Source organism: Alosa pseudoharengus, unplaced genomic scaffold, assembly GCF_046254945.1.
Source record: "Alosa pseudoharengus isolate Yale_2024_CS ecotype anadromous, Long Island Sound unplaced genomic scaffold, YU_APseudo_1.1 YU_APseudo_1.1_scf_3, whole genome shotgun sequence".
NCBI classification, from domain to species: domain Eukaryota; kingdom Metazoa; phylum Chordata; class Actinopteri; order Clupeiformes; family Clupeidae; genus Alosa; species Alosa pseudoharengus.
Window position 1 is genome coordinate 36,260,784 of NW_027468718.1, and position 12,855 is coordinate 36,273,638.

Here is a 12,855-nt window from a genome sequence, read left to right on the forward strand (position 1 = left end):
TGAGTATGTGGCAGTATGTGGCACTGCTTCTCAGTCGTCCCACTGACTCAACATCAGGACCCGCAGTAATAGGCACATAATAGTCTTCATTCAGACAAACAAGGGTTCATCTACTCACTGCAATAAGACCTGAAGTCTCTTCACATTGTTGTTGTTTTCATCCCACCGGCAGATGCATGGACACTGACTAGAAGGCACACAGTTAGGAGTTCATTGCAGCAATAATAGTCACCGAATACATTTACTTTTACATTTATTTATTCAGAAGACGCTTTTATAAGAAGCAACTCACAAAATGAGGAACAACATTCAAGCAACAATAAATACTACAACACAGAGGAGACCTTAGATAACAATAAATACTACAACACAGAGGAGACCTTAGGTAACAATGAATACTACAACAATAGATCATAAAACCAAAGGACTAGGAGTGCAGAAGTAGTCAAGTGTATCCAAGGAGATGATAGTGTTAGGGAAGTGTATGGTTAGTGGTTTGGTAAGTGTTAGGGAAGTGTACAGGTATGGTTAGTGGTTTGGTAAGTGCATGGATTGTTAGTCTTAGGAGAGGAAGTACTTTTGAAAGAGTTGGGTGATCAAGAGCTTTGTGAAGAAAGGGACGCCCCTGAGTAGAATGTGCACAGTTAGGTGTTCATTACAGCAACAGTAGTCTCTCTTAGTTCCTGATCTCCCAGCTCCTGACTGTAGTTAATCTTCCAAGTGCAATAGAGGTCAGCCTCTTCACATCACGATTTGACTTGGTTGCTACTGGGCTAAAAACATAACATCGTTCCTACCGATAGTGATCACACAATATAACTTTTCCCCTCTTTACCACACTGTTGTGACGGATGACAGATGTCTGTTTTATCTTTTTGTATTGTTATCTTTGATTATTTTAGCTTTTTGTGTTTGAATGTACTGAATGCTGCTACTGATGTAACACTCAGATTTCCTCTGGGATCCATAAAGTGTTTCTTATGGTTATGGTTATGGGATTTCAGGGAACAGGGAACAGATTAAAATGACAGGGAACAGATTAAAATGTTGGTCAGACTATAATAAGGAAAATAGCAATAATAAACAACAATGTAAATTCAATCAATAGCCTAATGAAATAAACGATGAAAATGAGGGCAAAAAGCAATAATAAACAATAATGTCCATTCAATCAATATATAAAAACAATAACATGGTAAGACTACATTAAGGAGAATATCAATAATAAACAATAATGTCAAATTAATCAACAGCCTGATGGAAATAAAACAATATTATACACACTATAACGCATAAGAAGCGCTTAAAGAACTAAGTGCATGTTGAACAGATATGACTTTAGACCCCTCTTAAACAACCCAAAACTATCACAGGAATGGATCTGATCTTGTCTTATCTTATTTCATCTCATCTCATCTTATCTCATCTTATCTTATCTTACTCAGACAGTCTGTCACTGAGTGGCAGGTACACAGTCAGGTGTGTGCTCCTAAAACCTATACTCCTCTTCCTCTCCTAAAACCTATACTCCTCTTCCTCTCTCTCTGTGTGTGCTCCTAAAACCTATACTCCTCTTCCTCTCCTAAAACCTATACTCCTCTTCCTCTCCTAAAACCTATACTCCTCTTCCTCTCTCTCTCTGTGTCTCTGCCCTCTCAGGTCCCACGTGACGTTTGTCCTCACAGATGCACCATGTCGCATAATTATCCCCAAACTGCTGAGCACTGATGAGGCATTCTCGGGAGACAGAAGAATCCTCAGTGAGCCCAGCGTTGTTCCTGATAACTGCTGATACCACCCAGATCTGCCATTGTCCTTTTACCAGATGTGCTTCATTGTTTCATGCGACCATATTTAAGTTGTATAACTATGTTTTTCCCCTCTACTCCAACACAACAAAGTAGATCTTCCCATCATCTCTGGGTCCCATTTGGCCCATATGATTTGAATATCTCACATTGTTGTATCCAGGCAGATGTGTGGATGAGAGGAGATATTCAGGTGTGTGCCTACAGCAAGCACAGGTCAGGACTTGGACACAAGCTATCCCTACTCTATAACTACTACTACTCTGTAATGTGGTGGAGCATGCAGCCATGGCCTACTGGTTAGCACTTCAGACTTGTAACCGGAGGGTTGAAGTGCCCTTGAGCAAGGCACCTAACCCCTCACTGCTCCCCGAGCGCCGCTGTTGTTGCAGGCAGCTCACTGCGCCGGGATTACTGTGTGCTTCACTAATTCACGGATTGGGATAAATGCAGAGACCAAATTCCCCTCACAGGATCAAAAGAGTATATATACTTACATACATACTTAGAATAGCTTCCTGCAGACTGCTGTGTGAGCCAGAGCGATGACCAAGTTATGCTCTTACCTGTAATGTGATGCACAATTGACACAATTGCCAAAGCCCACAGGTCTAAGAGAATATCAGATTTTTACAAGTCTTACTTTTGCCAATTGATGAGATATTTAAACTATTAGCCTGGCTCGTTGGGGTTGTTTACTTTGCCCCAGAGATCTAGGGTCTGAGGTCAGATGGGGTAGCTGAGGTCATATGGGGTAACTGCTCTGGCATTTGCTCTGGCCTTCTTGTTTTTGCTCTCTCAGCTCCTGTTTGACTCATGTTTGTCCTCATAGATGCAATGAGGTGGTGTTTTTCCAAAGCGCTGAGCTGTGATGAGACAAGCTTCTTTTGGTGCGCATTAGTGTCTCCCTTCAAAGGCTGATTCATAGTTTGCATGCCTATTTTCATACACACACACACACACACACACACACACACACACACACACACACACACACACACACACATGCGCCATCATCAAAGCTTGAGAACAAAGACATTCTCTCTATCTGGGTCTTTCACAAGACAAGAAGCCCCTCATAATGATGCCTGATATTAGTTTGTGGAGTTTTCTGTTCTCATCATCATCCACCATAACAAAGACGCTTTGCCACTTTTCCTCTCTCAACAATTCTCCAAGGCCCGCATCATCAAAGCCTGAAGGTCTACTTTGACTTGGCACCCAAACATTCCCACCTACCTCACCCTGGAGCCTTTGCCATCATAGAAACAGTCTGTCGTAGCACGCCGCCCTACCGCTGTGAGTTGTGTGTCTCACACCGACAGTGGACGCAGCATCTGCACAAGCACTGCTGGCACTCCCAGAGACGGAGAAGAGGCGGAAGGGAGGAGCAGAGGACACACACACATGGACGGGATCTCATGGAGGGACCACCGGATGAGACTTCCTGTGCTAAGGGCTGTGCTCCCCTCAGCTGTTGTAACTAAACTGAGAGAGAGAGAGATCAAATTGACTGGCTTTAACGATCACGTTACAAGGATGGTTGTAGCAATACTACACTTGTGGGGAATTCAGCCCAGGATAGTGGTGTTGAGTATGAATGGCCATGTGAGTGTACGTTTGTGTGTGTGTGTGTGTGTGTGTGTGTGTGTGTGTGTGTATGTGTGTGTGTGTGTTTGTGTTATAATACTAGTACCAAAAATTACATTGTGATATACAAATATGCTATATGATTTACATTCTAAAACAGACCCAAGTTTATACAAGTTTTTTTTTTAATTGGATGTTAATACATCTTTGTCCCTCCTTATACAATGTACATGTGTAGTGCATGCATGGCTGACTTGCTTGACTATCTGCCCACTGAGCACTTAAAGAGCCTGTGCCTTTTCAACTTCCTCTGAGGATTATAAATGTGACGGCCAATCTCCAGTGACGTGATTACAGGGGACAGGCTCTGTGATCCATAGCTTAAGCCAGTTACATTCATCTTTCAATCTCGTAACTAGGTCAGGGCCACGTGCTCTTAAAGCAGGGCCGGCATCAGCTGTGTAGCACCGTTTTCCCAGTCAGTTGACCCCTGACAGCCTGTACAGTGTGATATACAGGGATGGAAAAATTGAGAAATTAAAATAAAGTTAAATAAAAAGATGAATGGTCATTTTACTCAATGATGTGTGAATGTGTGTGTGTGTGTGTGTGTGAATGTGTGTGTGTGTGTGTGTGTGTGTGTGTGTGTGGTCTGATTAGATAGTGCTTCGTTGCTCGGTTGATCTCTGCAAATCTCTGTGGCACTGAACCATCTCTTGCATGGCTGAGATTATAATCCAGAGCAGAGGCCTCATCCCGGCTGACTGGCAGCATTTATAGATTGCTGTGTACATCATCCTTCTCAGATTCTTACAGCATATTGCCAATAAACGTTTAACTCTCACTGTTAACGACCCCGTCTATAATAAAGCGGCAGGAGAGGGCGGTTTGATTTGAGCGTGCGGTGTGTTGCATTACCGGCGCTGTTAATCTGTAAATGGGCCGGGCCGGACTTTTGATTTGTAGTGAGTGGAAAAGGCTGCTGCTGCTGGCAACGCTGACAGATGTACGCGGCAGATGTTGCCTTTGGTGGCAGAAGAGGAAGTAAATCTCTCCGGCAGGCGAGAGTCCAGCCAGGCATCACTGTGGCCGATTGTGTAAACGTTTCGAGAGAAGTTGCAGACAGTCTGCATAAAGGACACAAGGTTTAGGTGTGTGTGTTTGTTTGTCAATGTGTGAGTGTGCATGTGTGTACATGCATACTCTTTTTCAGAGACAGAGAAGTAAGAAGTAAGTGTGTGTGTGTGTGAGAGAGAGAGAGTCATTGTTTGTATGTATTTATTACAATGAACTGTAATACTGTATATTGTAGTATGGGCATTTGGAGGGGCATTTGAGAGGTTGAATGTTCTGACCGCGCGTATCTCCCACCAGCCCCCTACCCACTCTCCTGCACAATATGTGGAAGAGGAGAAGACTGAAGGAGGCAGCATGCTTCTTAACCAGGAAACCGCCTCTCCCTCCCTTACGCATCACAATAGCTCACCTTCCGGCAGACTGAACGCTTGTTATGTCATAGGCGTCACAGTCACTCCAAAGGAGTTTCACTGAGTGAAGGTGGAGATGGAAAGAGGGGATGGGGAGTAGACGTGGGAGCTGATGATGTTTAATATTCAAACGATGTCTGTACCTTTTCAGACTCTGAATAATGCATTAATGAGCCAGGAGAGCAGTGAGCTAAAGTGACAAGATAACCATTCATCTCTTCAACAGTTTACAGGACTTTCCCCCGGACTGCTGTATCTGTCCAGCTCTCTCTCTGGTCTTAGTGGACAGCAGCTTGGTTTACTTCAAATTAATGGGTCTGTGTAACTCGGTCACACAGTAAACCCTCCATGACAAAGCATATTGGTTTAGTTGTGAATTCTTTAAAAGGCTCTAGGGTGTGTGGCTCTGACTTTATGTGCTTTGAAGGTACTCTAGGCGATGTTGGGCAATGCCACTGTTGACGTTCAAACAAAATGGAGAGCTAGCTCACCCCTCCCGTGCAACTGAAACTCTCCTGAACACGCATCTCGTTGGCTGGAACCATACGGTTTTATACACTGCTCAAACAAATTAAGGGAACACTGTTTCATAGGAGTATAGCATCAAGTCAATCACACTTGTGGGATATTGATCTGGCCAGTTATGTAACAGAGGTGGTTGTGAATCAGTTTCACCCGTTTTGGTGTCAACAAAATTAACTACAGGTGCATTAGAGGGGCAACTATGAGACGACCCCCAAAACAGGAATGGTTTTAGAGGTGGTGGCAACTGATAATTTTTCCATCTTTATCCTTCTTATATTTTATCCTCTGTTTACAAACAGAACCCTGAAGCAGAATGAGATCTACATCACATGCCGTGTTCGGTTCGTTCACAGTTTAGTAGCAGGCTGACATCTACTGGACAAGTGCTGTACTGCACTCTCTCACTCAATACTTAACTGTATATCCTGCATCACATCCAAATCTCTTTCCTGAAAGGTGCAGTCAGGGATTTCGCAGGAAGTAGCCTTTTGTTTGTGTTTATGTTAATGACGCCTTTGTACAAAAATAACCCCATACATTATATTTTAACCAAGGAATAAACAAAACACGCCAGAGAGGTATGTCACCCCTACCTTCAGCATTCCCAGAGATATTCCATGCTGGGTTTCAATTTTGTTTGGGGACAGGCTGCCCCCACTTTGTTTCCAGTTTTCGGAGCCTGGGTTGCCTACAGAGACCAAGTTATGTACTCACGGAATGGGCAGTTAGCAGTCGTGAGGAGATTGCTGAATGTGAAAAAAATGGCTTAAATTATGTAAAATCCCTGACTGTACCTTTAACAATACTTTGTCCACCTTGTGAGTGCAGAATGATGTTCAGTAAAAAGTATAAATGAAGGGCTGTTAGACCTGACCTGAGTAGCTCATCTACTGAACATTATATTGTAGGTATAAATGATAAATCCATGATTATGCCATACACATTAGATATGAACAGGAAAAATTAGTCATATAGTCGACATATTGTAATTAGTCGGGATGGAATGAACCAACTAAACACTGAAATGTGTACATAGATCTTTTCATTTCCAAGCTGTCAGTTAGAGACCTTTAAGAAATATCTGTCACTAGATATCTGACAGCCCCTTGACTCTGCTGGATGAAGCTTACACTGTATATGTACGACTACAGTCCTGTTGCGCTCACCCCCATATTCTGTTGAGGCTGGTTAAATCTGCGTTCCCCTCAACCTGGACCAGCATCAGTGCACCTGCAGGGAAAACAGGTCCACAGAGGATGCTATAGTTACAGCCCTCCATACAGCGCCGACGCACCTTGACAAGAGAGATACATACTGTACTGTATGTGAGACTGCAGCTCGGTGTTCAACACCATCGTCCCTAACCAGCTGGTCACCAAACTCCTTGACCTGGGCCTTAGCAACAGCCTGTGTATGTGGATCAAGAATTTCATACCGGACCGCCCACAAACAGTGAGACTGGGGACCACACCTCAACCTCCTGGCTTGGTTTTCACTCTGACATACACCATCAACTGTGATACCTTATAGAAAGAAATGTGTGCATCTCCTAATAATGTCAAGTGAATTCATTTAGGCACAGGTGGACTGCAATCAATTTGAAGAAGCATCTCAAGGACCATTGATAGAAGTAGGATGCTCAATTGCAAGTGTCATAATAAAGGCTCTGAATACGTAAATGGAATATTTCAGTCTTTTATTTTTTTTTAATACATTACAAAAACTCCACAAAAAGGCTTTTTTGTATTGAGTATTGTGTGTAGACTGATTAGATTTTGTTTTAATTGAATCCATTTTAAGGTGAGGTTGAAATATAACAAAATGTGGAAAACTTGAAAGGGTCTGAAAACTTTCCGGTTGCACTGTTATGTAGGTTAGGGTTAGAGCACTTCTTAGAGCAATACATTATGTATGGACAACATAAGTATGTGATATTACATATTGTTACATAGGATAAATATTGTTGTAATATACAATAGCCTATATATATATATATATATATATATATATATAAACACAAAAATACACATTCAAAAGTAATATACATTTGCATATAACAATCTCCTCCTATCACTCCTATCTACTAGTAGCCAAAATATAAAATGTGCAATTAATTACACTCAAGGCTACACATTTTATAGCCAAACACAACGGTAGGCTAAAGTAGGCACATTTTATTGCCAACATTGCTATTCAAAACAAAGGAAATTATTCTATTGAAAAGAATCCTTCAGATGCCATTTATTTTATGCATAATTAGGGTTGAACTGTTAGAGGCTAGTGGTTCTACAAACAAGAGAGTTTTAGCAAAAAAAAAGTGGAAATTATAACAGCAAATGAACACAACGCAAGTGGCAACAAAGGTATATGTGGGATAATGGACTCCATGGCGTTCGGTTAACAGAAAAATTATGCACTTACAAGTTGTGTGTCGGGGCCGCATTACCACCTGGAACGTGCATTATTTTTCTGTTAACCGAACGTTGTGTCATCCATTATCTCTTACATGTGGTTGAGCAATTCGTTAACAGCTGTGCCCTCTATATTTGAGGCATCATCTTCTCTGGCTTTTTAAACTTGTCTCCAGTTGAGGGATCCCCCGATGAGTTCCCATCAGTCCTCTAAATCTTAATCTCCACTGGCTCTCTGTGGCTTCCCGTTCTGTAGGGACTGAACCTTATGATCGACAAATTGTAAAAAAAATTACTAATCTGATAACATGTACCTTAATGGATACACACACACACACACATTGAAACATAGACACAAAGCTGTGCATGCACGCACGTGCACACACACACACACACACACACACACACACACACACACACAAAGAAAACAAAAATGTAGATATGGACCGCACCCTGTGATTGTAATATTGCATTTCATCTTTCTTGACACCTTTAGCAAATTGATTGCGTCCTCTTCCAGATGGCCATATTCCACCCAGCGAGTGAGACCATCAACAGCAGCGTTACAGCCGGCAGACAAGCTGCAAACAGAGACGCACCGCCATGTCAATCACAATCTTCTCACACAGACTAACACACCCAGACCCTGGCAAACTTGTACAGAACAGAATGGCCAGGCAGAGCAAGGAGAAAGTATAAAGATTCTATACAGAGACAAAAATAGAAATCAAAACAGAGCAGAGGTGAGAGGTTAAATACCTGAGATTTTCCAGACTGGGGCATTTCTGGATAAGTTTGATGATCCTCTCAGCCCAGGTCTCAGTCAAATTGCTCACCTTCAGCTTAACATCCTTTATTCCATTAGAGCACAGCAACTTCATTAAGTCATTTATATGGTCATCTACCTCTGGTTTCCTGTAGGTAAGTAAAAAATATGTAGGTTAAGTAAAAAAATTAAGTTTACAGTTAATTAGTTGATTAGTTAAACATTGTTCTATACACGCTGTCAATTCTTCACTATTTTCTTCAACAGATAGGTCCACGCTTCGACTTGTAACCGGAGGGTTGCCGGTTCGAACCCCGACCAGTAGGCACGGCTAAAGTGCCCTTGAGCAAGGCACCTAACCCCTCACTGCTCCTCGAGCGCCGCTGTTGTTGCAGGCAGCTCACTGCGCCAGGATTAGTGTGTGCTTCCCTTCACTGTGTGCTGAGTGTGTTTTACTAATTCACGGATTGGGATAAATGCAGAGACCAAATTTCCCTCACAGGATCAAAAGAGTATATACTAATACTTATTCAGCTGGGTCACTGCTTTTTGTTTTGTTTATTTTTGTCATAGCACATGTAATCATAACATGGATTTGTTTGAAGGACAATAAGTCCACAATATTATAATACTTTATCACTTTCACACATGTGTAGATTAAGAAAAAGCAACAGAACACACATGGTGGCTTGTTATTGTAAATTATTTCAAAACGGATAGTCAAGGACACTGTGATCCCATTCCCTCTTGTTTTGCTTTGCTGATATCTGATGTCTGAATAATAGCAATACGAGGATATGAATTCTGATCAGATGAAGAATGTCTCAATGCTTAATCCATTTTTTGGTGATTCTCAAGAAAAACAACTTAGCTGTTCAATAACAAGAACACACACTATGAGGTACTTTAAGCAATAGGGGCTCTGACTGTGTTCTCCCTCTCTGTTAACGTCTTTAGAGTGTGAAATATCTTGATTGTGCTTACTGTTTGTAGTATATAACATATTTAGAGAGTAAAGCATCTGTCTAGGTTCCTCTTACCTGTCTCTTAATGTCTTGAGAGTGTGAAACTTCTTGAGGAAGTGTATCCAGTCTGCAGAGTGTTGCCCATATAGGAGAGAGATGTGAGAAAGTGCAGGATCTGTGTAACTTGGGTAAATACTCCAGTCGTTTGCAGTCAGTCTGAAAACCACACATACAGATATACAGAAGCAGGTCATCACATAAAATCAGTTTTATGACACTATTACTATGTTATTAGGACTAGAGCAGGTAAGTGCAGGTTAGGGTCGTCCATATGACAGACAACATATCACCCATTGCCATGCTGAGGGTGCAGTCCCACCTAAATTTGTCTCCGTCTCTTTCCACAGATATCGATGAACAAAGATCCATAACACCATCTTCGGCTGAGTTAATGTCCACCCTGTGTTTTACAAAAAAAAATATGTTGGGGTCAGGTGTTAAGGTACTATATAACATTTTTCCTTAAATTTCCTTGCTTGAATTTCCCCTTGGGGATCAATAAAGTATCTATCTATCTAAATCAAATAAAATGAAATGACTCCACAGTCAATGTAATTTCATATACGACAACTTAATCAGTCCTCCTGCTTTTCCTTACTGTCTGACAATCTACTGAAGCACAGATAGGACTAGAGTGGATTTTAGAGAAAATGCTAATTGTGGCGTGGACAGAGAGATGTATCAATTTGACCGATCCCAAGCCCCGCCCCCTTTTACTATGTCACAATGAGGACTTTGGAGGACCTCGGTCAATTTTGAATTTTCTAGTGTCCGTTCTGTATGACAATACGCCAGTTATGCGAAGGCTATAATGCTTCTTTTGCGAGTAGCCTAAGAAACTAAATAACTAAAGAGCTCAAAAAGGTTCAAAGATAAGCCTGAGATACTTGTAGAAGTGACATCCGATATCCTGACCGTGTAAAACGTTAACACACATAGGCCTAACTTTGCATAACTTTGGATAGGCTGCTACTTTTCAGTAGCCTAAAGAAATCTGAGTGTGTACGAAAATGTTCCCTTTATTTGTGTTCATAACTACACACAAAAACATAACTAAATCTGGTTTCCACTGATGAAACGACAACATAAGCCTACGCAAAAAAATATACCTACCTTGCAGGAACTGAACTCGCACATTCATACGATTGGAAGACGCGCAAAAGGCTACACCTTCAATCACGTATCGCCTTACACACATCAAGAACATACTTTCAGCTTTGCTACATTGCCATGTTTAACTTGGGATAGAAGACTGTTGACAGAAATAGGCTAATGATCATTTTTTCAACAAACGCAATACTAGCCTACTGCGATGCATTATTGATGGCTGAACGAGAGATAGACAATGTCTTCTAAAGATCGAATCATGTGCTGATTCAAAACTATGCCTTGCTATAGGCTATGCAGTCTCGAAATTGCCAATATTAGACCTAGCCTACTACATTGCCCACGTTTAAATTAATTATAGCATAATGATGAAGTCTAGTCCAAGACAAACCACGTCTGCAAACTGCAGATAGCCTATGCGTGATATGGGTTTGAACTCGGATTGGGTTCTTTTCAATACACTTGTATCATGTTTATTTGAACTCTTCCTTCTAAAGCAGCCATTCAAAAAAATAAGTAGACTCTCGGCCTACCGAAGAGAAGCTTCTCTCCACCTCCCCAACATGAGCTGCTTAACAGGCTAGTCACTCTCCCAAGTTGCGTGAACTTGGATCTGCAGCACTTGGTCCCGTCTTACTAATCCTCGAAATATGGTTAGATTTTGTTATGGACACGTCAACACCATATGTTCGCACAGACCTGTTTATTGAATCAAAGTCACATCTGCAGCAAATAAGGTAAACTACCTGCTCGGGATAACGTGCTAATTGTTTATCCAGCATCCCATTAAGATCCACGACACCGGATTTTTTTGTCCTCAATTTGTGGTGTTCCACCTCGTTGATGACAGCGGACATTGTGAATGTGTCCTTCTGCATACTGAAGGCCTTTCTGACCTCTGTTTTTTGAATATATCAATATTACTTGACGCCCAGAAATCCAGCATACACTGTTGCACTGGGCTAAATGGGGGTGCTGCGTCCCCATGTTGAACACGCGTTCTCGCACACTTTCCTGCAAACTTGTCCGACTTAGCAACAGTAACTATGGGACTGACAATGGGAGGAGGGGCTTGGGATCGGTCCTGCCACTCTTAGTAACTGTTGCTATGTCTGTCAAACATTACAGAATCTTCACGTTGGAATGTTTATAATTAGGTTGGATTTGTAAAGTCAGTCAACACACACACACATAATTCTATACCTGAAGGAGGTATTGCTAAAGTATGCCACAAGTAGGGTTACACCTCAGATGCATATGCAACAACCAAGTCCAATAAATACATCTGTGTTTGCCAAACATGATTTCATTTTCTTGTCCAATATCCACCTAAGGTTTCCTTTCTGTAACATGAAGGTCACCCGATTCACACAGAAGACAGTTTAGCATGGTCTATGGAAATGCTTTTAATATAGCTAGCGACACTATCAAGACACTAAACTGTACACACAGTTTCACATATTGTTTTCCCTTATGTGCACATATGGAGCAGGCAACTAGAGGCGCAATCTAGAGAAATCCACTGATTAACAAAGAGAGTACAGGTAACAGTCAGGGGCCATTTCTTACTTTATCTTTTCCTTCCTGCCTTTGATGGTGGAGAGGATCCTGTTGGCCCAGATCTCAGTCAAGCGGCTCACCGTCAAATCCACATATTCCACCCCAGGTAGAGAGAGCAGGCGGTGCACAATATTGTCAAGTTCAACGTTTCTGCACAGCAATAAATCACACAGATAAATATATAAAAATCGAAAAGTATTTTTTTTAATTTTATGTTTGATTTTATGTTGCTGGGCATAATATAATGGACCATGTCTTACATTTCTGTTTCTTTTCCTGATGAGTGAATCTTTTGAACAATGTTTGTACACTCAGATATTGGTGCGTCTCTACACAGCAGGATGAGCGACACTTTTGAGATTTCTGAACCGCAAACGGCAGTCACCCTGAAATCCAGACACAAGTATATTATTGCCAAATCAAACTAATGATATGCTATGAATCAGAAATGTTAAGGCTAATCTTTCATAAAACTGCTTTTAGTTATTCTTTTTTATACTTGGCATTTAAGGTTTGCTGTCCTGGGCCTATGTAATAGGATTTATATAACAGGATACCAGTTATAGCTAAATCGGT

The 12,855-nt window shown here is 41.4% G+C and overlaps 1 protein-coding gene across 2 annotated transcripts in view; it reads right to left on the bottom strand.

Annotated features, from left to right (window-relative positions):
- Positions 1-7,089: 7,089 nt before the first annotated feature.
- LOC143100741 (uncharacterized) overlaps positions 7,090-12,855 on the bottom strand; it is an 84,156-nt gene continuing 78,390 nt past the window's right edge. For both annotated transcript variants that reach the window (XM_076264166.1, XM_076264165.1), the window contains exons 15-21: positions 12,540-12,665; positions 12,289-12,429; positions 9,932-10,012; positions 9,628-9,768; positions 8,581-8,736; positions 8,274-8,402; positions 7,090-8,086 (exon numbers count right to left, since the gene is read on the bottom strand). In XM_076264166.1, the coding sequence (XP_076120281.1) occupies positions 8,032-8,086; positions 8,274-8,402; positions 8,581-8,736; positions 9,628-9,768; positions 9,932-10,012; positions 12,289-12,429; positions 12,540-12,665 (829 nt within the window). In that variant the 3' untranslated portion in view covers positions 7,090-8,031. The remainder of the gene's footprint in view (positions 8,087-8,273; positions 8,403-8,580; positions 8,737-9,627; positions 9,769-9,931; positions 10,013-12,288; positions 12,430-12,539; positions 12,666-12,855) is intronic.